We start from the raw sequence: 27,829 nt of genomic DNA, 5'->3' as shown, positions 1-27,829 counted from the left end.
AAATGATGAGTTTCTGGATGATAGAGGATTAATGATGCTATCTTGTTCTGGTGTTCTGTGGTTAGTGGGGAAGTTTCCAGTTGGGTGTCGAAGATGGCTCCCGCATGTAGAAGAGGTCGGGGAGGGACTAAGAGACTTTTCTGGTTGTTGATCGTGAAGCTGTAGGGCTCAGAAAGTGTAGTGTGTGGTGCACATCACTGCAGTTTTGGGAGAGGGACACCAATCAGATTCGGAGATTATCCAATGCAGAAGGAAGTAAAGTGTTTCCACCTGCATTTTGACTATTATGGCTACCAAAAACTTGGTGGAGACTCTCGTAGTGGAGGACACACCGAACGGCATGGCTTGTACTGGCAGTGCTGGCTGTGGGAGAGGAAAACAGAGTATCTGTGGGGGATGGGTGGATGTGGAGGTATGCCACCAAGAGGTTTATGGAAGCCAAAACAAAAAACCTGCAGGATACATTCTCGGCTAGAGGCAGCCATGAAGGCTGCTGCCTTCATATCTTATAAAACCTTGCCTATGTTGTTTGTTCTTGGTGGGACAAGCTGTATCAGCTCCTAGCCCCAACACCAAGGCCCATGTGAGGATGGGGATGTCCGTGGCTGCCTTTACAACTAATGCAGCACCCTCATGTGCCTTACGTAAAGGAAAGTCAAATTTCTTACCTTCTGGAATCTCCAGTTGTATGTCCCCTGTTATTCATGGGGGTATATGAAACCACTCGTGCCACTGGGGCATCTACAACGGAAGACACTAATGAGGCTATAAGATCAATATCTAATGTATACAGGTTTGTTTGTTTTAAATTATGGACTGGGACCGAATTATCTAAGCCTGGAAATGGACTCTGGAGAGACGTCATTGACAGTCCTCCATGTCTTAGCCAATAAGACATCAAGTCTGAATATATAAGCCTCTCGTATAAATAAATGAAGTAGTCTCCCATTCAAATGCAAACCAGGACAGACCCTGCTTAGCAAAGGGTACAATCCATGCCTGCCACCACAAGACCAGCTCTCCTCTCCAGATCCATCTTATTTATTTGCTATTTCTCTGTGTAAACCGCCCTGGGCCATTTTGGAGGGGTAAAATAAAAAATGAATGCATGGATGAATGCAAGGTCTGAAGGAACTAGTCTGTTGGGAGGAGGTCTTTTCCTGTGATAGTTTGCCTTCCTCTGTATCAGATGAGGAAGAGGAGTCCATAGAGTGAGAAGGTGGAGGCTGAAGGTGTTGTAGGGGTAGGTTGGTACCCAAGGAGTGGGTACAGTAGAAGGTGGAGGGGGGTTCCTGTTATTTGGGTAGAGGAAGGTTAAGGGCCTCTTGAGGAAAGCAGGAAGAGGAAGGAGGAGTAGGAGAGGCAGGTCTTTTGGAAGCCTATGCCTAGGTAGCCTTGGAAGAAGTCCCCTCTCATTTGGGGGAATGACCCCCCCTCACTGAGCTAGAGCATTGCCCTTTGATGAACAGTGGGCATTAAATTAAACTCAGAAATCAAACTCAGAGTGATATACAATCTTTAAGCCACAATTGAAAAGCAGGGGAAAGCTGCATGTCCTGTTGATCCTCAGCAAGAGGAATTATACTCACAGACCCTGCAGGAGCTGGGAGACGCTCAGGTAATCTCCCCTCTGTAGGTGCAAAATGGCTGGCAGTATTCAGAGCAGCTGGCTGGGATGCGGGGGGAGTGACCGGCCAACCGGGTTCCCCCTCCCCAGTCCGTGTGATCGCAGGTGTACATAGATCACCCGTCCAAACCGCCGTAAATATCAATCCCTGGAGCCCTCTAAGAAGGGCGGGCAGTAAAAGTTGCAGAAGCCATTGACGGCAAACAGCCTGCCGGGGGAGGCGTTCACTCCAGCACGCCCCGAAGGCTTGCTCTTTTGTTCTGTGGTGTTTTGCTTTTCTTGCAACTGCCTCAGCATTCGGAGGGTTTCGAGCCCTCTCCTTTGAGATAATTGGCCTTCTAGGCTGCCCTCTTTGGGTAAAATGACCGCCTCCACCAGAGTAAGAGCTGCATCCAGCTCACTAGAGGCTGAAGGGCAGGCGGGAGGGCAAGGGAAAAGCTGCCTGAATCGGTCGGTGAAGACGGGCATGAGCGTTTGCCACAGTGCAGGTGGAGATTGCGGAGCTTGGGGTTGCTGGATTCCTTTTTCGGTGGGGGGGAGGGGGATTTCGGCAGATAGGGAGTCTCCAAAAGGTCCCCTGTATAAGCAGGCTCCATAGGAGTGGGGAGGGGGCAAAACCGAAAGTAAAACAAACTGAGAAAACAAACTGAGCCAAAAGGACTAATTGATTGGAAAGAAAACTGTTTAGCTTAGATTGAGAAAAACCAATCAGCAAAAAACTCCCCTCCCAGCATTGCCCACCAAGGAGGACAAGGGGGGCGGGAGAGAAAAGGTAAGCAGCAAACCAGCCTGAATGTATTAGATAGCAGAGCTCTCTCAAAAACAATGCAACCTGAGGCGAGCCAGGAAGGAACTGGGGTTTTCCTGGCGCCTCCTACCTAACTACTGGACATTGGGCAAAGGTTTTAGATTCTACTTCCTGTCTCCTGAGGCATGATTTGGAATACAACCCAGGATACAGGATGAACTCAGACAAATGCGGAAAATGGTCACTGTCTGGGCGTGAAACAATTTTAAATTTTTCCAAAAAGACTAACAGATCACGGGATATTACTCTGTAATATAGTAATATATCACATATCATTAATATATCACATATCATCATATATCTTATATATAAGATATATATTATATATATCATTAGCAGGGATATAATATATTAAACCCCATTAGCAGTTTTTGTGAACCGCCTAGAGCCTTTGGAGTCAGACAGTATATAAATCAAATCAAATCAATAAAATAATCGATTGTACTTGTATTGCCCCCACCCTAGAAAGTAAATTCTACAGGACAATCATCCTTTGTAGTGCCATTTAACAAACACAGATCTAAATGGTTAAAAGTCTATGCCAAGCAAAAGTCTGTATAGTTACAATGTCTTGCAAAAGTCTGTATAGTTACAATGTCTTGCAAAAGTCTGTATAGTTACAAATGACATCCTGAAAGTGGCGAGAACGTAGGAAGGGCATTTATTCTTACACAGGTGGTTGACACTGGCTTTTCATGCACAAGGCATTGTCATTAACACCCATCCTAACATTACAATAACCCACCATTAGTAAGGGCGCCTAAGGATGGGACGCTAAAAGACTGGGAATATAATTGCAGAATTTCTGCCATAGTGTTCCAATCTGGAGCTTAGTACTTAATGTGGGGCATTATTTATATACCTCTTTTCAACCAAAAGGGTTCTCCTAGCAGTTTACATAGAAAAAGAAGAAGCAGCTCATTCCATGTCCTCAAAGAAATCAGTCTAAAAAGAAACACAAGGTAGATAGGGATGTGCGAACTAGTTAGGGGAGTTCGGGGGTTCAGTTCGGGTGTTCAGGGTTTGATTCAGTGCGGGGGAGTTCGCAATTAAAAAAAAAAATTATTTACCTGTAGCCCCTTTGGGGGGCTTCCTCAAGGCGGCGGGGGAGAGGTCTGCAAACATTCCCCCTCTCCCTGCCGGCCTCCTGTCTCACCCCCGCAACCCGCCCCAGGCTGATTTTCGACCCATTTGGGCCTGTAAAGATCAGCGTGGTGGCCATCTTGGAGGCTGCCACGGATGCTCAAATGGCCTCTGCGAAGCCTGGCAAGGCCTAGGGCCTCACAGGGACCATTTGAGCATGTGTGGCAGACATTTTGTTTTCGGCAGCCATTAAATTTTTTAAATTTTTTTTAAAACATGGCCACCTCCAAATGTTCTCCAAATGGCTTCCAAAATGGCTGCTGAGCTGATCTTTACTGGCCCGAATGGGCCGAAAATCAGCCCAGGATGGGCTGTGGGGGAGAGATAGGAGGCCGGCAGGGGGAGAGGGAACCTTTACAGACCCCACCCCCTGCAGCCTCTAGGAAGCCCCCCGAAGGAGCTACAGGTAAAGAAAAAAATGTAATTTTAAAAAATCATGAAACCCGCCCCCCGGACCGGACCAGGAGGGGTTCAGGGGTGCTGGACTTTTCTGGCCCGATCAGGTTCGGGTGCAGTTTGCACCTGAACTGGACTGGGCCAGCCAGTTCCATGCACAGCCCTAAAGGTAGATACCACCAGGAGCCACTGGAGGGATGCTGTGCTGGAGTGGAATAGGGTCAGTTGCTCTTATCTCCTTTGCTAAATTTAAAGAGAATCACCACTTTGAAAGGTGCTTCTTTGCCCAGTTAGCAGGGAAAGTTCCCTCTGGATTGTCTTAAGAACTTATTTTAGCCAGCCAAAGTGCATGACTATCTTAAGGAGCTCCTTTTAGGAAACAGTTTCAAGTAAAGTGGTTGTTTATTTTTTGTAGTGTTCTCCCTATAGGTTTCATCTTCCTTTATTTTTTTTAATTCCCCTTTCTTCTTGAGGTAGCATCTGCATTCTTCTCTTTAGATGCAACAGGAATAATGCCCTTCAGACCTTTTTGCTCCCTCTGAGATGTTTTATAGGCTGTTCTAACATCTGACTATTTTACAATGCAATCCTATGCTTGTTTACTCAGAAGTAAGTCCTTACCTTGCTCCCAGGAAAGTGTGCATAGGATTATAGTCACTAACATATGTGCACAGGTTTTCACAAACAACAGAACTGTTACCCATTTACAATTTTGTGCATTAAACCTAGTTTTCAGTGTTGCTCTGAATGGATACGTAATTGTTGTCATACTGGGATTTCAAAAATGCATGTCATATTATGTAGCTGGTTGCACTTCATATACTTTGATAGATTTTAAAATGTGCATTCAAAAATGTGGGTAATAGTAAATAGGGCATTTGCCCTGAGGAAGAATCTGAGACTTGAAGTGAACTGGGCCTCAAACTGTATCATTTCCTTACACTTTGGAGAGAGAAGGGTTCCTCCTCTTTGTTCCTTAAAGCATATGGCCCTCTCATCTTCTTGTCAAAAAGCCCATTTCTCCAGGAGCCAGTATTCTGTTTAGAATCTGTTCCATTCAGAGTGACACAGAGGAACTAGAGGAGCTGCTATGTTGTGTTCTATCCAGTATCTTTTATGTTTTGCTGTTTAGAAGTTTGTCCCAGTGGGGTTCCTAGAGAGTGTGGGGGGAGGGTGGAGTCAGAAAGGGAAAGGGAGGGGAAGGAGAAAGAGAAAATGGAGAAGAAGTTGTTTCTGACTAAACTCTTTGTTCAATCATATAAGATGTATATAGTTATAAATCAGTTATTCTCCTGCTAACTGAGCAAAGAGACACCTTTTTAAAGTGATGATTCTCTTTACTGAGCAGGGGGAGAGCAACTGGCCCTGCCCAAGCCCAGCACAGCATCCCTCCAGTGGATGTTGCTGGTGTCTGTCTTATGTTTCTTTTTTAGATTCTGAGTCCTTTGGGGACAGGGAGCCATCTTTATTTGTTTGTTTATATCTATGTAACCCGCACTTTTGTTGAAAAGAGGTATATAAATATTTGTTGTATTCGTATTCGTAAGATTAATTTGGTTTGTGAGGGAAGCCGCCATAAAACGGGAGCCCTGTGCAACTATATCACTTGGTAGAGTGAAATGGCTGCACTAAATCAGAGGTGGCCAACCTGAGGCTCTCCTCTCCAGCTATTGCTGGACTACAATTCTCATCATCACCAGAAGCATTTTATTGCAGCTGGGGATGATGGGAGTTGTAGTCCTACAACAACTGGATTGTCTCAGGTTAGCCATGCCAATCTACGTCTTCCATGAATATGTTTAGGGAAAACTATAAAGTTTTGCTACTAGAGGGGCTGTCACTTGCACAATATATTATGTGCCATCTTCCCAAGTCATATGGATGGATTCAGAAATTGCCCAAAGCTATCTGACAACAACCATACTACTCCTGCTAACATATAAAATAGGGCCTAAGATGGGGATAGATGAGGAAAGAGTTCTCAGGGAAGCATGGTGCAGAAATAATTTTCTAGTGGGAAATGGAAGAGAATGAAAGGATAATAGATAAGAGAGGGAAGATCTGTGCTGCAAGAATATAGCAGTTTTATTCTTTAAACAAATTGTTCTGGTAAGAACTAATCTGCCTGCTTTCCTTTCACTATCTCTACAACTGGACTTAATTTGGTACAAATCGAGGTCCACAAGTTATATATCTTGCACCTCAAATGTTCACGCATCTGCCATCTTGGATTGGGGTGGATGACATCATTACAAACAACACCACTGAGGTGTCCCTGTGTGTCATTCACTACAACTGTACCAAATTTGGTTCAAATCGGTTAGACAGTCCTCAGGTTAGGGCACTTGTGCCTCAAAGGTTCTGACATGGAGCTCTGCAAAACTCCTAAGAACACTCAGCTCCAAAGTCTTCTAGAAAGTAGTTCTCATTGAGCCTAAAGCTCTGTTCAGTCTTTATGTTCAAGTACTCATACAAGTGTACAGTGTACACAGGTACAGCATGGTGTAGTGGTTAGAGTGCTGGACTAGAACCGGGGAGACCCAAGTTCAAATCCCCATTCTGCCATGATACTTGCTGGGTGACTCTGGGACAGTCACTGCTCTCTCAGCCTAACCTACTTCACAGGGTTGTTCTGAGGAGCAACTTAACTCTGGGCTCCTTGGAGGAAGAGCAGAATATAAATGGTTTAAAAAAAATACGGATCAGTACACAGGTAAAGTTATTTGCATGTTCTGTTGAACATGGACAGTACATGGACAGCAGTACACTTCCTATCTGTACCAAGCATTTGAGGGACTTGGAGGTTTCCCGGACTCGGATTTTTACTACAGTGTAAAGTGGTGTAAGTTAGGACCAGTTAGGATAAGAGTATATAAAGAGAATAAAAGCATTAACAACCATAAATCAGAGTAAACCAGGGCTATTCACGTTGCTGCTTTTTTATTGATTACCGTTCCTTACATCCCCCCCCCCATGTTGGTTTGTTTACACAGCAAGCTCTCCCCTTATCCATTCTAATCCATCTGGCCCATTTCTAGCCAATGGGGCAGGGGTGCCGTGCCTTCTGCTTCCTATTGGTGCATTCATCTTACGCCCAGGTAGGAAAGGAGTATCTGTGTGCACATGCATGGTGCCTGTTACATGCACAAGGATACCTGTGTAGGAGATCAGTCAAACCCATCTACAATCACTGAGCACAGCAATGAATTCATAACAGCTTTCATACTCTCACTGAGGGGAAAGGCTGGTTCTCAGGGTGGCTCTCATGCGAAGTTATCAGGGTTTTTGTGAATTTTTGTTGCCGTTACGTGCACAAGACCAACACATACTTAGTCGCATTTCTATCTTTTTGCCAATGGAGGGTATGGTGTTTCTGGTTAATGCATACCTTGATCCAGGCCAGCTTTTTAATGGAGTGTTAGTTACTTGTATTCCAGACCTGGAGTAGAGGCAGCGCTAACAGCCAGCCATCAGCAAGAGCACTGAAGGCAGACTGCACTTGCCTCTCTGTCAATCTTTATATATATTTATCTAAGACATACCCATGGCTAATCCCATGTGTGGCAGCTCTCACAAGAGTTCGGAGAGCTGCTGGATAACCACAGGTTGGGTGGGGGCAGAAAATGGTGGTGGCAGCCAGCCGGCAAAAAACCGGCGGTGAATGGTGCTGGCTGACTGGCCAGCCAGCCAAAGAAAACAGCAGCGGGCAGCAGGCAGGCAGGGAAACAGACAGCTGGTGGGCAGGGGGCAGGCAAGGAAACAAGACGATGGCGGGTGGCAAAAGCAGATGATGGAAGGCAGGGGCAGGCGGGGAAGAAGATGGGCGGTGGGGATGCGGTGGGGCCGGCAGGCAAAAAAGTGGCAGGGGTGGGGGGAGAAAGCAGCAGCGGCGAACTAGGGGTACAGATGCTCTGTGCCGAATCAGCTAGTAATATCTATTTCATTAAACTGTTAATATTCCTGATTCCATTCTACTGCCTTGTCCTTGCATACCGCAACTCTTTCTCTTGGATTCTACAGAGGGCTATAGAACAGCCTGCAGCCTCACAAACCCACCTACTTCCCACTGCTGCATTTCACTTTGCTATTTATCAAAAAATCAATGGTGGGATTGATTTACCTGAAATTAAACAGGTAAATTTAATTTACCACTCCTGCCATCCTCCACTACCTGTGTGCCAAATTTCAGAGCTCTCTGCCCAGCTATTACTGCACTCTGAGTTTTTTCTCTCCCCCGCCATATATTTTTTCATTTAAAAAGGTGTCCTTGACCATCCATGCTGGTTTGATATGGTTTCTCTCTTGTTTTCTTGATTTTGCAATTGCATGGGTGTGCAGAGGCATTTTGTAAAAGGGGGGAAAGGGTCAGAGAACAATAACCATAGCTGCAGGGGGGGAATTGTTCAAACTGCAAAAAGTGGCTATAGACACATTTTGTATTTCTGCCACCATTTGATTTTCTGATAATGTTAATGATATTTTTGGAGGGGATTCTGATAAGGCAAGAAAGGAGGTGCCTAGGCCAGGCCTCAGGAGTCCTCAGCTCCTGAAAAGACCAACAGCCTGAGAAGTTTTATTAATCTTCTGTAATTTGCTCCTTTTAATATTATAAACCGCTCTGGGTGCCTTTGAGAAGGAAGAAAGGAAGTATTAAAATGTCGCAAATAAATAAACAAACAAATAAATAAATAATTTCAATCTTATATAGGTTTCCCTTTATTGGAGCAGAATTATTCCCAATATATTGGGACTACCGCTATTGGATATACCCGACTATACAGTACAGTACAGTACAGAGCGTGAAAGCTGCTCTGGATTTTGGATTTGCCTTTACAGTGTGCAGCATCCTAGCACACCACTGGCATCAGTGTTCCCTCTAACAGGGATTCCCAGATGTTGTTGACTACAACTCCCAGAATCCCCAGCTGCAATGGCTTTTGCTTGGGGATTCTCAGAGTTGTAGTCAACAACATCTGGGAATCCCTGTTAGAGGGAACACTGACTGGCAGTGTGCAAGAGTACTGGGGAAAAACAAACCAAAACAATTATATTGCACTGTATACCAGAAGTTGACTGGAGGGCACAGGAAACAAGCCTGTCCAGTTACAAATTGAGTGGGATGGCAGGTGGAGCCAACACTCCCCAAAGTCATTCTCAGACAAGTAGTCATACCTCCACCTCTAACTTTATCCGCAGGGTCTCTCCACACAGCTCCACAAAAATGCTGGAGTATACCACACAACCAATTTCAACATTCCAACAAAGAGCAACTTTTAAAAGGCCAACTTTTAAAAAGTTGTTTAAAAACAACAGTTTTGCATTCTGATACCTCAGTGTTCAAGGGAAATACCATGTTACAGACAGACACATATACCCGAGTAGAATGCTGAGAGTTAGCCACGTCCTTGTTTTGATCAGCAAAACTAAGTTAACTATCCTGGCTTCCCATAAAAGATACCAAGAATGGTCGGTCTGGGCATATCCAGATAACAGACTCACACTGCTTTAACAAGCAACCATTTTTCTTTGGGAACTGTAATTAAGAGGAATTAGCAATTTCCAACAGAATGTTTAGCACTTTCATTAATAGAAAGTACTGCTCTAGTGCAGGGCTATACAGTACTTCCCATCGAGGAGGGTATGGAACATTCTGTCGGAGATTGCTAAGCCTCACACAGAACTACAATTATCAGAGGCAAAGGAATGACTTGTTAAAGCAGTTTGTAGCCTGGATACACCAAGTTCAAGACAGTATTTCATATCGGCAGCAAAAGCTGCCTTGTGAGGTGGGGAGAGGCAATTCTCATCAGGATCATGGTGTGAGAAGAATAAGTCAAAATGCAGGGCCAAAGTGCACATTAACCTGCAACAAGTTGCTTGAGCTCCCAACTGCAGAGGTGTTCTTTGTGCTATGCAAATTCTAATTTTTCTGACTTCCCACCTTTTTGTCAACTCAAATATCAGCCAGGGGGTGGAAAAGAGGAGAGAGAAACAACAACATTCTTAGATGTTTTGCACTGCAGGTAGTGATGTTATCTTGGAAATGAACACAAGCCCTCCTTTGTGGCAGCTGCTGCCCAAAGGGACTGAACTCTAGTCTTTTGAGAAGACTCTAGCACACATGACATTTCAAAGAAGGCCACCACAATCCCAGTACCTGTCAGTCAGGTAATGCAACATGACACATGAATCCACTTACCTCACTGAATCAGTACAAAAAGGGGAACATCACCAACCAAGAGTTAAGTTCTGGTTCCTTGAAAAAAGAACAAGTTGTTCTAGAAGGAACTAATCAGCCTACTTTCCTTTCACTAGTCCCGATAACTGATCAAAGAGGCACCTTTTCAAAGTGGCAATACTCTTCTCTTTATCAGCTGGAGGAACTGGCCCTATCCAGCTCCAGCACAGCATTCCTCCAGTGGCTGTTGCTGGTGGCTGTCATGTTTCTTTGTAGACTGTAAGCCCTTTAGGGGCAGGGATCCATCTTATTACTTTATTATTGTTTTATCTGGGTAAACCACTTTGGGAACTTTTGTTGAAAAGCAGTATATAAATATTTGTTGCTTGTTTGTTGTTTGTTTGTTCACTATCTCTACAACTGGACTAAATTTGGTTGAAATCAAGGTCCAAAAGTTAGATCTCTTGCACCTCAAATGTTCATGCGTCCGCCATCTTGGATCAGAGTGGATGACATTATTACAAACTACACCATTGAAGTGTCCCTGTGTGTCACTCACGACAGCTGTACCTAATTTGGTTCAAATCAGTTAGACAGTCCTCAAATTAGTGCACTTGTGCCTCAGAAGTTCACATGGCTGACATCTTGAACTGGAGTGGATGACATCATCACACACCAAGCCATTTGGGCATCCCTATGTGTCCCTACAGCTGTAGAAAAATTTGTTCAAATCAGTTAAGCGGTTCACAAGTTAGCCCACTTGTGCCTCAAAAGTTTATGTGTCTGCCATCTTGGATCGGGGTGGATGACATCAGCACAAACTATACCATTGAGGTGTCCCTATGTGTCCCTACAACTGTACCCAATTTGGTTCATATTGGTCCAGGCGTTGAAAAGTTGATTTGGGGGACACATGGACGCACACACACACGGACGGACACACGGACACACATGCAGAATGCCGGGTGATCTCATAAACCTACTGGAAAGTAGGCTAAAAAGGGAACCACTACCAGTGTCTGAATTGGTTCTTGGACTCAGGTTTAGGGATGTGCGAACCGGTTCGAATTCAAACCAGGGTGATTTGAAGGTTCGAATTAGAACCGAACCAGCCATCAGGTTTGAGCTGCAGGTTCAAATTCGAACCAAACCAGGGGGTGGTTCGGTTCGAACCGGTTCTGACATCCAATAATTGGTAGGATGGTAGCTGGCACCCAGGGATACCTGCCACCCAAACCCCAAAGCAATCAGACACTCGTACGATTTTTTATGAATTTTTGAAAATTATTTTAATTATTTTTCTCATAGGGTATAATGGGACTCGAACCAGCCCATTATTTCCTATTGTGGAGCACCCATGGGTGCCAACAACCATGCAAACCCCAAAGCAATTGGACACCCCTATGATTTTTTATGAATATTTGAAATATTTTTAATTATTTTTCTCATAGGGTATAATGGGACCTGAACCAGCCCCTTTCCCCTATTGCGGAGCACCTAGGGGATTAAAAGTGGGGTGGGTGGTAGACAACCAGGGGTGCCTACTATCCACAAAGTTCCAAGGCAATCAGACACTCCTCTGATTATTGGTGAATTTTAAAATTATTTTGGAATTCCTCATAGAGAATAATGAGGATTGCAGCAAATGTATAGCTTCACTTCGGGGGCAAAGGGGTGGCCTAGAGCAGAGTGTGGTGGGTGGTAGTGCCCAAGGGGGGCCAGGAAGCTATCAGAATTATTTGAAAGGAATTGGGCAAAGGGCTGATTTTTAAGTGATTTTTGAAGTTTATGTGTCTTTAAGGTTAGCAGATGAGAGTGGATTCATGGTTTGTCATTGAAAATCTTATATGCTACCAAAGAATCTACACTCAGAACACTTCAGAAACAACAAAACCCAGTACTCCATGGGTTAGCAACCCATGGGGGTGGTTGGCACCCTATGTGCACTAGATCACCACTCACTCTGGACCACCCCAGCACCCCACAAGTGGCTTTAAGGTTTTTCTCCATAGGGAAGAATGGAGGTTTCAGCAGCCCCATAACTGCACTTGGGGGGTCCAGAGCGAGGATTCTGATAGCTTCCTGGCCCCCCTTGGGCACTACCACCCACCACACTCTGCTCTTGGACACCCCTTTGCCCCCGACGTGAAGCTATACATTTGCTGACACCTCCATGCTTCTTTATGGAGAAAAACCTTAAAGTCACGTAAACTTCAAAAAACACTTAAAAATCAGCCTTTTGCCCAGTTCCTTTCAAATAATTCTGATAGCTTCCTTGCCCACCTTGGGAACTACCACCCACCACACTCCACTCTAGGACACCCCTTTCTCCCCGACGTGAAGCTATACATTTGCTGCAATCCTCATTATTCTCTATGAGGAATTCCAAAATAATTTTAAAATTCACCAATAATCAGAGGAGTGTCTGATTGCCTTGGAACTTTGTGGATAGTAGGCACCCCTGGTTGTCTACCACCCACCCCACTTTTGTGCCCCTAGGTGCTCCACAATAGGGGATATGGGCTGGTTCGGGTCCCATTATACCCTATGAGGTACCCCTGGGTGCCAGCTACCATCCTACAAATTTTTGGATGTCCGAACCGGTTCGAAATGGTTCGAATTCGAACCGAACCAGCGGGAGGTTCGAGCAAAACCAAAACCGAACCACCCCCTCCTGGTTCTAACCTGGTTCGAATTCGAACCGAACCGGGCAAACTGGTTTTGTGCACATCCCTACTTAGGTTTGGTTCAACTCCCTGGTGATTCTACTGAAGTTTAAGGAGTCTGCTAACAAAACTTCAAAAGTTAAAACTGAGGTACTTTAATTTTCATACTCTTCCATGGAGTGCAACTTTTCCAAATGAACAAGCAATTTTAAAAAAACCAACTACCATATGACAATGCAGAAATAAATATGAAACAATATCTAGCTTAAAACCTATTGTAATTAAATGCTCCCTAAAATAAGGTTCTCACATGAAAGCCAATAGGGGAAATTTTCCTGGGCAGACAGGTTCACAACCAGACCACAGAGAAGATCATAAGGCCACTTCTATTCTTCAAACAGCAGGATGCTTGCAAGAGAACCTGCTCCAGCTCTTTCAGTGCATAATGATGGTGGCAAATAAATGAGAGGATGCAATCCTCCAGATTGTCAGGATCTAGGTCCCATAAGGTTAAAACTAGCACATTGGTTATCTGTTTGTTTCTGGGCCCAATTCAGTGCTTTTAGAATGAGCATTAAATGAGGGGCTTGTAGGGGAAGAATGACAAAATAGCAAGGCAAGACCATTTTGGTGAGAAAGCAGCAAAGCAAGAGGTCTTGAGACTGTTCTTTAGTACTGAAGAACTACAAGGATTTATTTAAAGAAAAGGTTACAAACAGATGTGAAAAGCCTGCAGTATAATTTCAGCTGTAGCTCATGGCTGAAGAGAGAGACCAAAAACAAACAGCCAAAATGGAGAGACAAAATGGAGACTAACACTGGAAGAACAAAGACGGGAAGAGTCCAGCACTTTTATCCTTGATCCTAACACACACCCAGTGGTCACTATGAAACGCTGCAGCTGATTGCTGATGCTGCCAGAGTTCTAGCTCCAACAGGGCTCAGTCTAGCAACAGACAACTGACCTTTCTTCCACATCATATCTGGCCCCTTTCTTGAGAGGCCGGATATGGATGCAGTAGCCAGATGCCTCCCAATGGGAAACTGCCACAGAAGCTCCACAATAACACAAGGACCGCTGAGGGAATTGCCCATTTTCCAGTGTCACTGCAGATTCTGGGAGGTTTTCCAGTGGCCTGGGCAAACTGGACAAAAGCATTCCTAGCCACAACTGCCAAAGGGATGGGGCTGGGGGGATGGAAGGAATGAATACAGAAATTGACACAGAGAGAGAGAGAGAGAGAGAGAGTGCGCGCGTGCAAGTAGGGAACAGAAGCAAACTAATTAAAGAGTTCACTATCACTATCGCTCATCAATGATGAAAATGAAGCAATAAAATACCCAGAATCTGTGGACAGGAAGGTTTTTATTAGATGCACAGAAGCCCTGAAAAACCTCAACATTTTGCAGGCCACACTGAGAAGGAACTTAGGTTGCATTTTATTGCAAAAAAGATCATGACAAATCAGTCTAAAAAAATACAGACAGACAAAGTAGGAAACACTGAAAAGCAATTATCTGGGGCTCAATTTGCATTAGGAAAAGTGCACTTGGCTTGGAGGTACCTCTGCCCTGATGATGTCATCACCGGGACACAGAGACCTCTAGATACCAGTTACCGAGGCATCTTCAGGGCGGATCAAATGGTGCTCCCAACTGACAATGTTGTTTACTCACTTATGGCTGCTTATATTGTTGAGGCATGAGCCATGGATTTTATTGTTATCATAGCCATGCTATAAATGTTATTGGCTTTTCACTAAATGGTGAAAATATTGCTCTTCTGTAAAGCATTGGATGGGGGTGGGGGGCACTATACGAGGATAACCATACTATGTTCTTGAATTCTGCATGTCTGGTGATGGCTTTTTAGCTGTGCTGATGGAGATTAATAATTTTTTTAAGTAAACACAAAATTAAGTTGATTGTTAGCCACTTTGGGATCACTTTCCTGACAGAAAGGTGCAGCATAAGTAAAACCAGCAAAAACAAAGCGTTTGTTATGCAATACTCGAGCAGCAATTGGTCTCTAGTGGCCCCTTTTAGTGTGTGTGTGTGTGTGTGTGTTTTAAATGCTCTATTGCTGGCGACTTGCATTGTTTAATTTGCTTTTAGTCTGCTCATTAGCTATTTATTGTTACTCTCACATTGTTTTCTGAAATGGCCACTGCCTTGAAGCTGCTATAGTGAAATAGCAGAATACACTCACATTTTTAAATAATGACAGAACTTGCTAAAATCGGAGGAGGGGATTAGAAATAGTTCCTGGAGCTTTAGCACATAACTGAGATGTACTAATAATCTGGTATCGGATTGATGTGGAATTGATTTTGAGTAAAAACTATGGGTTTGACCCCTAAGCATCTGCTGTGTAGGGAATTTGAATTTCGCATCCCTGGATTAGATGAACTATTGTACCTGGGGAACTAGGTCATTTTCCAAAATTCAGACAATAACTAATGCCTGGAAGAGCTCCGAGTTATCATCAGATTAGTGCTCATTTGTCCCTGGCAAATAGATCGCAAGCAAAAGGAACAGGGCCACAAGGCCATCAGAACACATTTTAAAGTTTGTGAGGGACTGATAGTAAGGAAGCAAACACATAAGAGTGTTTGTTCCAATATTCCCCTGCTACAGAAAAATTAAAATAATGAAGCCATGGAGCAACAGTACTGCATAGATGGTGAGAAAATAGTTCAGCATTGGGCACTGTGGCTCAGTAAAAGAAGGCACACACAGGCCTTTGCTGTTAATTGTCTGCACACTGGGGAAAAATAGCATCTTATTTCCACATTCTGTTTGGCTTCATTGGTTTTGGCAAGAAGTCCCCCAGACTTCTCTGGAGGCAAAGATTCTCTGGAGAAAAATATACGCTCTTGACTGAATTCTGGACTTCCAAGAGTGCCATCCCAACTCATGTGAAACCTCACGTTTAACTTGTTCTGCCTTGCAGCACCCCCATCACAGGCAGCATCTTGGAGACTCACAGGAAGGTCATAAAAGATTAAAACATTTCAACAATTAAAATTAAAAGTTAAAACTATTTTAAAAAACAATTAAAACAGTATCTAATTAAAATGGGTGAACAAATGCTTCTTGACTGCCCTTTTAAAAGTTGTAAGAGATGCAGAGGCTCTTATTTCAGCAGGAAGGGGGTTCTACTATTATGGGGTTCTACCATCTCAAAGTTAAAGTAGCTGGAGGACAGTTCAGTTTCTGTTTCACTGCCGGGCAGCTTTATTGCCATCCTGATAAACCCTCAAAGGTCATCCTGTCTAAACCTTTTGGACAGAAGCCAAAGCCACCATACCTAGCCACTCTCAACAGATTTAATAATCCCTGTAGTGAAAGGCCACACTGTAGGTTTTGATCTAAAGTGTGTTACGAAAGCATTATCCAGGAGAGAGACCCAGAAGGCCTGTGACTAGGACAGCAGGTTATTTCCATACTTGTACTTGATAACAAAACCAGAGAGTCACTGGTCAGCCTAATCTGGTAGAAAGCTCTCTAATATTCTTTACATGTTATTGCTGCCTGCTAAATAGCTGGAATCATTCAGAACCCCTTACTTGCACAAAGATGTATAATACTATATTTATAATACAGGAGGCTCTCTTTATTCACGTGCATTCTGTTCCTGCCTATTTCCGCGGATAACGAAACTTCAGATAAAGAGACCTTAACCCTATGGGGATTGGGGGTTTAGGCTCCTAAACACATGGAACTGTGCTGAAAATCACAAGAAAAACCGGGGGGGGAGGGAAGCAGAAATAAGCATAGTACCTTGATCTTCAGCTCTCTAGCAATGCCCCCCAAAACTTCAAAATCCTCTGATTTTTGTTCTTTTTTAGGGTTCCCCCCCTTTTTTGTTTGGCAAGAAAGGAGACACAAAATAGCTCAGCACTACCAAACGGTGGCAGAAAATGTGAGAAGTCATTTCCAGTCACTCAGGAACCACAGATAGGCAAAAATAACCCTATTTTCACCCCATGAATAAAGAACCTGGGTCCCTATGACCCAACTGCAAATACACAAAACCACAGGTGCTGGGACCGTGGATGAGGACCACCTGTACTAGCAATGTGGCATAATACAGCACAGGTCTCAGATATGCCTTTGGTGAAACAATGATACAACAAAGCTTGCAGTATTTTAGTTATGCAACAGCTGATGCATCAAGTTCACCCGGGCGCGTTCCAGATTACACCCAGCAACGGGGTTACAGCAGCTCTGTGAAGTGAGCTCCCACATTTCTTTTGTTGTGACACCGCAGACCCTACGCTGACAGCGGGGTGCCATTCATATTTCCAATGCCTTGTTTTGAATTTAATCGCTGCAATATAGTGCTATAATGTCATGTTTCCAGCATTAAAAGGTTGCTGGTTTTTTAAGTTTCTGCGAGACTGCTCCCCCTGCTGTTTGCCTGAACAGAAGCATTTTGCTGCTGTTGAGCAGCTAGGCTGGAAATTGCCCTGGCTACAGGCAAGGGATTCCCAGCAGACCCAACAGACAGGCAGAAAGTGTGGGTAGAGAAAGACAGTGCCCATCTAGGCAGTACACAAGGATATATGCCTATGTAGCCACCTAATGGCATGATGGGGAAGTAACTTGCCTAGGGAGCAAGAGGTTGCTGGTTCAAATCCCTGCTGGTATGTTTCCCAGACTATGGGAAGCACCTCTATCAGGCAGCAGCAATGTAGGAAGGTGCCGGAAGGCATCATCTCACACTGCACAGGCAATGGTAAACCCCTCCTGTATTCCACCAAAGAAAACTACATGGCTCTGTGGGTGCCAGGAGTCGACACCGACTCAATGGCACAACTTTACCTTTAACTTAGTGGCAAAGAGAGGGTTATGGTTGTATGGGGCACCCAGCGGGGATCCATGACCAATTCTGGATCCCTCATGCATGTACTTGAAGGTAACTGTAGCATGTAACATACATTTGCTGCACAGACAGTTTACGATTTTAGAGGTTTACCCAATAAAATGTTTGAGGAATCGCTGTAAAAAAAAAAAGGTTAACATGAAGCGGCTGTGTGGGGAAATGGCAAATGAGACAGATCTTAATCCCTTAAAGTTAAATAAAACCAGTAACCTATTACATGTAGGTTAAGTTTATTTTGCATTATGGGATAGGCAATCAGAGGCCCACAACAAAATCTATGGCAGTGTATGGCAACAACAGGGCTCCGGTACAGGGTCAGTTCCACAGCACCAGGACAAAGAGAGTTTAGAACATCAGTTCCAGACATTGCTCAACAGTGCACAATATTCCCAGATATAAATCTCAGAAGGAATGCCATAACGCATTTTCACACAGCAAGGATAAAAGCGGGAGCTTTCATCATGTGAGTGGTTGGGCCATCTCCAAAAAAAGGCACTTGGCCATTTAGGATGATACTATACATCAATAGTCCCTCTAACAGGAATTCCCAGATGTTGTTGACTACAACTCTCATAATCCCCATCCAAAGGCCACTGCAGGTGGAGATGCTGAGAGTTGTGGTCAACAACATCTGGGAATCCGTGTTAGAGGGAACATGGTTGTACAGCCAACCAGCTTTGCCTACCATACAATGAGGGACATGAGCAGACATGTCCTGCCTGCCTGCCTAACACTAGGCAGGAGAGGGAAGATGTGCTGCCATTGTGCATGGAGGTTCTACCCAGTGGTTGTATAAGAAGCCTCCACCTGACCTTCCCCCTCCTACCCAGCACCAGGCCACTGGTCCACTGCTGTGCACCAAGTCACAGAGGAAGAGCTCAGTGGCAAGAGTATTTTTGGGAAGGGGGTGGGAGCATGCTGAGTCATCCACAGGGGCACCAACTGTACCCCAGCTGTACCTTCCCTCAGTAGTAACACCTCAGAGTTTGCTGGCCTGGCTCATGATAGCCGGGGCGGGGGGGGGGGGAGAAGCATTTGCTGCTCATGCATACAGTAGCTGCTATTGAGCAGTCAGGCTAGATCCCCCTCCCTCATTCCTTCTCCTTTGGGCTCCTCCAAAGCACAGAACCAGGGGTTTGACTGGATGGCGCTGAGGACTCTTCTTTATCCCCAGGGCTGACCTTAGGGCATGGCAAGCAGGGCGACTGCCCCGGGCCCCGCTCTTTTAACCTCCATTAGAATTAACTGGAGGGGGGCCCACACTGGCTGATTTGCCCCGGGACCCCCACCCTGCCAGGGCTCTCTTAGGACAGCCCTGTTTGTTCCTTCCAATGTTAAGAGAAACTGAAAAGGAGGGAAGGACACTGCAGGTCATATAAATGGTGGCGCCGTGAGGAAATGGTGAGGCACAGGGGTGTAGTATAATAGAGAAGATGGCTTGAAAGAACCTGGGGGGGCCCCAGCTCCTGAGTGTCCCCCAGCTCCACCCCTCCCTATTTCTTCATTATCTCCCTCACTCCGAGGGGCCGCTGGGGAAAGGGGTGAACATGGGCCCCTCTCCCCTAGCTACGCCCCTAGTGGGGCATCAACAACCTCACCAACATACCACTTTGTCAGTCCACCCTGAAGAGGTTGGAGGTATGCTAGCAGTATAAGTCCAAAACATCACTGCAAATCAGAGCTGGGGAGAGCAGGAAAGGAACACAGAAAACCTTGGGGTATAACAGGCTGTTTCTATACTAAACAGTGAGTGTGGAACTAGCCCACCATTCCAGTCAGCCTGGAAGACAATGTAGTGCTGTTCAGGGCTTGCTGAGGAGGGGCAAAGATTTCAGGAGGAGGGAAGGGGGCACTTTTTTCATTCCTACTATTCAGAAATCTTTCTTTGCTGTGCTATATAGTCAGACTGCCAGTCCTGAACCTGAACACTTTATTGCTATATAGCAGGGTGTGGGAAAGGTTTCTTGAGAGAAGCAAATAGCACAGTAGCAAAGCCAAGCCATGGTGAGAGTCAGAATTATGCACTCAGGTTTTGTGCTTTTACCACAAACAGTGTCTGATGTGGAATTACTCCCAGGTAAGTAATTCTAAGAGTGTTAGAAATACTTCTGTCCATGGATATGTATAGGCTGCTCCATACACACACACACACACACCAAGTTTTGTGCTTTTATCACAAAGAGCACAATTTTTATTTATTGCCAAACTGCAGTATTAAAAGGGTATTTTTCCTTTCAGCCCTCCAGAAACCTCTCCACATAACACGGGCAAGATAATTTAACCTCACATTGTGCATCTATACTAGGCTTATTCAGACATTATGCTGTATGTGCATATGGGTCTGTACACATGTACATATCTGTGTGTGCATTCCTTTTAAAAGGGAACCAGGGTACAGGCTCCTCACATGCAGGATACAGGCCAGAAGTGTACTACTATACATGCACTGAATATAATGTGTGAATAGGACCACTGTTAAGGGCTCAAGTAGGCTAACTCTAGCCCTCCACCCTCACTTCCCCCTTTCCTTTTCGGCAGACACTCTCAGCATTCCAGAGGTCCTGAGAGTCACTGAGCGCAGGTCCTTGTTTGACCATTGCAAAGAGCTGGACATCTCTTATCTTTTAAATTTACAGTCTAATGTGCTTCTACGTGCCTGGGGAAGCCCAAGTATTGCAGACCTTTCTCATGAAATTTCTTGCCTAGTTCTGCCATCATCTGCAGTATTGATTCTAATAACCAAGCTCTCTCTGGCTCACCCAGTACCCCAGTCTCAGCCCTTGTCCATTGAAAGCACTAATCTATTATCTAACAGTTTCAGGAGCACTCTCGAAGCGGGAAGTGCTTTACAATCCTGTTCTCGCAACAGCAATTTGAGACAGGTCATTAGCATTCCCATTTTACAGATGGGGCCTGAGGCCAAGACAGAGGGGCCAAAGCCACATCTAGCAATGGCTTAACTAGAAGTCATGGGATTACCGATCTACTATGTCTCTTTGCCCCTCCTCCTCACGTGATCCAGGTAAACACAATGCACGGCAGCATCACATCATCACATTGAGCACTCTCCCCTCCAACGCACAGGGCAAGATGTCATGCTACATGTCTTATGAGGAAGAGGGAGCAAAGTGTCATGGCAGAGCAGCAGTTCAGCCTCTCTCGTTATCTAATTAAGCTTTTGACTCGGCAGAGATGTCAACGCAAGATTGCAGTGTTCCAGTCCAGCACTTTGTCCAACATGCGCTCAGTCTCTCTCTCATACTCACATACGCACACACACACACACGCACGCACACACTATATCTAGTGCTATACTATATACTTCCTGAGCGAGTATGTCACAGACAAATATATAGCACATTTACTTACCTGGGTAAATTGCAGCCAAGTACACTCAGGGCATGTTCTCTTACTTTTGTCTAAAGCTTAAGGCCTCGTTTTCATGGAGGTGGTAATCTTGTGCATAGGCCGTCCCACTGGAGGTTAGGTGCATAGGAAACTGCCTTATACCGAGTCAGAACAATGGGCCATCTAGCTCAGTATTGTCTATACAGGCAGGCAGCAGGCGGCTTCTTCAAAGTTGCAGGCGGGAGTCTCTGAGTCTTAGCCCTATCTTGGAGATGCCAGGGAGGGAAGTTGGAACCTTCTGCATGTAAGCATGCAGATGCTCTTCCTAGAGCAGCCCCAGCCCCTAAGAGTTGTGTGGGGGCTCACTCCCATTTCTCAGTGCTCTCCCAGAGCTCCCACAAATCCCAGCACACAAAACACTGGAAGAAATCTAGGCTAGAACCCTCTTCATCCATCACACTAGTTTTCTATGTCGAAAGCAGTTTTCAAGTGCTGCTGTATACAAGACTGTGCATGTGCACTTACAATCTGAAATGTAAACAATAGAGGCACAAGTTGACCACATAATGAGACAACCAACTGTAATTCCCAGAATTTGGTTGTAATGAAGGAAGGAAGCTATTGCTTTCATTCATTTATTTTCAGCAAGAGACTATTGGGCAGAACTGCCATGATGTGTTCAGATTATGGTACACCACCAGCCTATTACACCAATTGCTTGAATACACAAAATGTACCAACATATTAGCCAAAAGCAGTGCCTCGCAGTAAAACTTTAAAGAAATCTCACAGCCCTCTTGAATTCCTGCAACATGATGTCCATGGAGTGTCCTCCTATCAGAAATTATTTAAAGCTTCAGAAACTTCATTATCTTTCCATCAACAAGACTAGAATTCTAGCACGGGTTTCCCCTCCTAGCAGTTTTCTGTGCCTAGGATGCTGAATTGCTCAATTGTATATCTCAAAGCAAAAAGCTGAAACCGCATGCAAAATACTTACTCCCAAAGCCTGTGGGAAACTTGATGAAGTGTGGATAATTCCCATACATGTTTAATCTTCAGTTCATCTCTTCCTTGGTATTGCAACTGTGCCACCAACTGCAAAGATCCTTGAAATGTTCAGTTCTGGTGAGCAAGTTTGGGGCAAGGAAGGCTCTCTCCAGCAACTCCAATGTAGCTGCCTCCCTCCTCTAGTGGAGAAGAAATCTTGCAGAAGGGAGTCCTGCTTACCCTCAAGACAGTGGCAGCTGCTGGCTGGCTGGCTGGCTGAAACCATGCAGGTTAGGACGGCAGCGGCTGCTCTCTTGCATTCAGTTCTGGGCAGGGCTTTTCCCTCTCCCTCTCTCTCAGCTCTCTGCAAACTTGCTGTGTGCTATATTGGTAGCTTAATCCATCAGCGACGAGACCAATCGATGCATCACAGCACCGGTATAGGTCACAAATCAAAAGCTGAGGGAATTAAATGGGAAGGAGAGGGGTAGGGTATTATCTGAAGTATGTACTAATAAAAAATCAATGTTGTTGGGAGTAATTAATTGATGGGATGACATATGGCTATAGTACCAGGCAGCTGTTGCTGTGTTGATCTCCAAGTATAACTGAGATACAAAACAAGCAATATTATCTGTTATGCTTTCCATGCTTTATCTTGATGTACATATATGCTAATGTAGAACAACACTAGGGTTACCACCTTTTTATTGTATCATGTGCCCAGCACAGAAATTCAGCATGTGAAGCCTTTTCTATCTCCATATATGAGGAAAGCAGCAGCTGTAGAGTTGCTCCCCATGGTGTTAAAGGTACAGGCATCCTGGCTAAATAAAAGGTGGCAATTAAAGTCACGGCATGTATGTATATCAACAAGTTTACACAGAACTCTTAACATTTGACAAGACTACAAAACAAGGAGGATCGATTTTATCATCGTCATTTCTGTTGAACTGGACAAACTGGAAAGTGGATTAAAGAACCAGTGAACAGGAGGTGCAAGAACTGTACCCTCTCCTGTTTTACAAAAGTAATAAAAGCAGCATTTCTAGGATGAGACATGACAACTAGCTTTTAGACTGATGAAGTGATGAAGTGTTCTGTGTGGTTCAAAATATTGCAGCGCATCAACAAGCTGTGGTGTAAGTTCATGCATCAACGATTTTGTTGGATGAGAAACCCTGTATCATTTGGAATTGTGTGCGATCTTCAGAAGTTGATTCAAATGAGAAATTATCTTTATACAGTTTTATGTCAAGAGCATTTCTAAGCATTTTTTTCCAGAGAGAAGAGTCTCTGCTCAGAATATTTAAAAAGGGCACTTTATCCTTAGTTATACACTAGTTTAAAATCCGCAGTTAGAAGAATGCATTGTTCCATTTACCTCAATGGCCGGGTTCAGATGTGCAGGATAACCACAGTTATAGCTGGCCGAGGTTGGAACTGCAGTACACACGAGCATGCAAAACCAAACGCTAACTCTGTTTTACCTCACCAGACTGCAACTGGAACCTTTGGTTTTCTCTAACCTTCGCTGCCAACTACAGTTTTGCCACTGAAGCGTTATGCCCAACTGCTGACTCAGGTATAACCGCAGTTTTGTGCCCATTTCCAAACCCCAATCATAGAGGAAGCAGCGCAGACCCCCTGATCCCCCCTGGTTCCCACTCTGTCCCTTGCTCCCCCCACCTAGCAAGTGGTAAGGCAAGGGCACAGGATGACAGGACAGGCACTCAGTGATTTGCTCCCCAAGAAGGAAGCCACAATCATGTGTGTTCACACAAGCACAAACACTCCAAGTGGCAGCACAAGTAGGGCACCCCATCACAGTGCTGGGAGGGCAGCAAATGGTGGTGGTGGGGAGTATAAAAGGCAGCTAGAGCAGCCAAGTTATATTGTTTACACAGAAAGGGTGGGGAAGGGAGTCCCCAGGGAGTTATTCACACATGGCTTCATGCTGTGGGGTAAATGTTGAGCAAAGCCACTTCTAATTACACTTGCGGCATTGAGGGAAGCAGCCCCTCCCCTCTGCTCTCAGGTTTCCTTTTGGTGCAGGTTCACATTGCATGCCTCCGTGTTTTCCTTCTAGCCAAAGGGGCGCGAGAGAGATTTCTAAAGCCTATATCTGCATGCCTAAAAGAGTGTATCCCTCTTATCATGTTAATGATTCTACGTCAGTGCCTCTCTCTAATTGCTCCGGCATTTTCAGAAAAACCCACTTAAAACCAGCATTTTAAAAACCTGGAAATACTTCAAGATAAGCTAGAATTTGGAAGACAAAGCCCGATTTGAGTGTGGAGTGCTTCCAAGGATCTTGAATGGCCTTTGGGGTCGGTTTGGCTGGTGAGTGAACACACACACTCTCTTCTGGAGGAGATCTGGGGTAACAGCTCTGTCTGTAGAGTCTCTAGGTGGGGATATTTGCTTCCCAAGTCTTGCTCATGAGAAGAACCGTCTGTGGGCACTAACTGCAAATTTGCACAATGGTACTCACGTCGTATGGGGATGGTCCTCTTTATGCTGGAGACTTAGCCCATTATCCCACAGACCTCTCTCTCATGAGAGTGACAGACCACGGGGAGGGAGGATGCTCAGTGCAGGAAAGCTGTGTTGATGGGCACTTGGGAAAGTGCTGTCCTGGTCTCAAAGACTCAGAGCGGGCGATTTCGGGCCTTTGCGCACATGCAGAGGCGAGTGAGCCAGCCTTGAGGGAGGGCCTCTTTTGCCACCGTTCTCCATCTCCTGTGAAGATAGGAGGCGGGCAGAGCCTCCGCCGCTACACAGCGGCATGTTTCAAGGTTAAAAAAAGCAGAGTTAAGATTCCATCCCCCCCCCCCGAGCCCCCATGCTCTTGTCCCTGGGGCAGCAAATCTTTGGCTGCCTACGTGTAGCCAAAATATTAATCCACCCCTGTCCGTGGTTGTGCCCTCAGCCAGGCTTTAGCACATGGGGTGGAAGGATGTCCTCTGGGGTGCATGCAAGGCTTCAGAGGGATATAGCTGGGAACCCTTGGATTCATTGGTGGGGAAGTGGGCAGCTCAACTTGTTAACTTGCAGTCCGCGGGTGGGGATCACTCACGACTGGCACAGCAAACACAGCCTTATCCCCAGTAGACTGGCCCTCTCATGAGAGTGTGAGCCCACTGGGCAGCAAGCTGCTTGCAGTGGGTTTCTTTTTAGATTGTGAGCCCTTTGGGGACAGGGATCCATCGTATTTTTTATTATTTTTCTGTGTAAACCACCCTGAGCCATTGTTGGAAGGGCGGTATAGAAATCGAATGAATGAATGAATGGTTCTGCCTGGATTGCTCTGTCAGGGTCTGACATCTTCCGTGGTCATGGTGGGACAGACCCTCCCCCCAGCATCTTTGCCCCCCCCATCTGCATATCCCATTCTAGTGAATGTGGGTATTCCCCTCCTCTCCCGCAATGAATGAGATTCCATCCCCCGCCCCCCAGGAATTCGGGTTTGCGTGGTGCTTTCAGTGTGGGTGTCTACTTTGGAGGAAAGGGGAGACGCTGCCATGGCTGGCAGAAGCAGCACTGGCATTGCCGGGCATTTAAAGGGCACAAAAAGCCCTTTCCCTGCTGAGGGTGGTCAGGCAGGTGGAGCACTCTGAAAAGGCACAATTGCACTCGGCACCCCCATTAAGGATTGTAACTAATCACAGACACTCTGGTGATGTGGTGATACTTTGCCCACAGTCTGGCTGCATCGCTGGCTGGGATCGGGCTGGGAGGCTGAGCGGCAGGGAGAGGCTCCCCTCTCTTTCAACTGCAGTTTTTCTGGCTGTGGTTTGTTGAACAACTGCGGTGCAAATTGGAGTTAGGAACTGTAACCCTGGCCATGATTAATTGTGGTTATCCTGTATGTCTGAACCCGGCCAATGAGCCAATTCACAGTACAGCACATGGGCTAGTTTGCTAGTTTGTGTCTAGTGGTAAAATGTGCAAAGCATTTTAAATTCTACTCCCTGACTTAGCCATGTTGCCCTTTAAAGGAACAGAATGATGTGATCAGTGCAAATGAAGAGTACTTTCAATTCAGAAATCATAAATAAAAGTGTGCTTGGATTGTCACACCTCCTCCTAAACATCCTGCAGGGGTGGCAGCACAGTGCAGTGGTTAGAGTGCTGGACTGTGACCAGGAAGTTCAAATTCTCACTTGGCCTTGAAACTCAGAGTGACCTTGAGTCCTCACAAGTTTGTTGAAAGTATAAAATGGAATGGGGTTAAAAAGAGTTCAGATGCAGACCATCGGAACTCCTTGGAGGAAGGATGGGAATAAACATGCAATAAATAAGTAGGCAAGGCAAGGTAGGGCAGATACCTCAGGCAGCAGTTTCCAGGCACCATTATGGGCAGCAGAGCAGACTATTCTCACCCACACAATCTACTGGGAAGTTTTTCTGCCCCACTGAACTGGAAAGGAACTCGACAAGGGTGCTACCATGCTCTTCAAGTTTTCCATCTCAGACACCAAAATGTTTTGGACTGAGCCCAAGATGCTGCTTCATCTTGGCCATTAGCAAGACCCAGAGGAGTGAGCAGGATTTCCCCTATGTGGACAGAGCTAGCTCTACAGGATCAAGGGGCAGTAGCAGTTGGGCTACAGGGGCAAAGCTTTGAGAAGGGGGCAACACTTAGTGGTACAGCATGCTCTTCTTATATGAAGGGACCCAGGATTGGACCCTGGCATCTTCAGGAAGGCCTGGCAAAATCCTTGACAACCACTGCCAGTCAGTGTAGCTAGTGCCGGGCTAGATGGACTGAGAAAAAGGCAGCTGGTTTCATATAACATCTCCAAAAGTTCTAGAGACAGAGAACCCTTTTATCCAGCATCTGTCTGTCCTAGACCCTGCCCCCCTCTCCAGATCTTTAAAGGGGTAGCATTTGTAACTTCTTCCTAGTAAAGTGGGCACAGCCAGCAAGATCTGGATACCTACACTAACTGTTTCTTGTTTCTCTGTCCTCTCTTCCCTCTATTCTTGCTTCTCTCTTGTCCCTCTCTACCAGGGTACTCTAGGGATAAAATTTGGGGGGCGGGGTGAGGGAAAGGGATGGCAGCCACAATTATACAACAGGGGGCCCTCCCCTCCCCTGCAGTTTTGACCTCTGTTGCCATTCCATTGTTGTCCAATGGGTTCATTGATGTCTTTGGCCTATGGGTGGGATATAAGGCTTTTGGAGACATATGTGTGTGAGGGGTGCTGATGGCCCACTCCTGGAGCCCCAAATCAGCATCTGTGTTGTGCTTGTGCCTGGCTCCTCTTCAGCCTGATTTGCAGGACTACAGCTCTCCACCCCCACCCACTCCTTGGTATCTCCCTAGTTGGTGCTCAAGTCCAGGGTGACCCATTTATTGTGCTCATAAAGTGTCCAAGGCAGAAGGACAGAATTCAGCTGCTGCAACTCCTGCCCAATTCCACCACTGCTCCCTATGCCTACCTTCCTCCCCCTGCCATTTTTGCTGATGTTTACTTAAAGAGAAGGAGATTGAGTATGAAGGATTGCAGCTCAGTAGCAGAGCATATAATCTTTTGCATTATTAGAAGCTTCAGTCCATGGTATCGCCTAAAAAAAAAAATCTCAGGCAGTAGGGTTGGGAAAGACCACTGCCTGAGAAAGATTTGTCTTGGAAAGCCATTGCTAGGTAGAGTAACTGCTGAGCCACAGTAGTCTGACTCTGTGAGCCCATTCCCACGATTGAGCAAGAGGGCTTGAGGGCAGGGAATGCAGCAGAATCTCGCCTTCCCCATAGACCAGGCCTGCTCAACTTAGGCC

The 27,829-nt window shown here is 45.5% G+C and overlaps 1 protein-coding gene across 4 annotated transcripts in view; it reads right to left on the bottom strand.

Annotated features, from left to right (window-relative positions):
• Positions 1–22,799, bottom strand: part of RXRG (retinoid X receptor gamma) — a 72,724-nt gene extending 49,925 nt beyond the window's left edge. The window contains exons 1-2 of one of the 4 annotated variants that reach the window (XM_053247407.1): positions 22,748–22,799; positions 22,055–22,503 (exon numbers count right to left, since the gene is read on the bottom strand). In XM_053247407.1, coding sequence (XP_053103382.1) covers positions 22,055–22,103 — 49 coding nt within the window. In that variant the 5' untranslated portion in view covers positions 22,104–22,503; positions 22,748–22,799. Of the gene's footprint in view, positions 1–21,075; positions 21,094–22,054 lie in introns of those variants that run through there. The other 3 variants (XM_053247406.1, XM_053247405.1, XM_053247408.1) reach the window with 3 other exon arrangements.
• Between the last annotated feature and the right edge of the window lie 5,030 nt (positions 22,800–27,829).

This window comes from Hemicordylus capensis, chromosome 4, assembly GCF_027244095.1.
Source record: "Hemicordylus capensis ecotype Gifberg chromosome 4, rHemCap1.1.pri, whole genome shotgun sequence".
Lineage (NCBI taxonomy): Eukaryota > Metazoa > Chordata > Lepidosauria > Squamata > Cordylidae > Hemicordylus > Hemicordylus capensis.
This window is presented reverse-complemented; position numbering and strand designations above follow the sequence as displayed.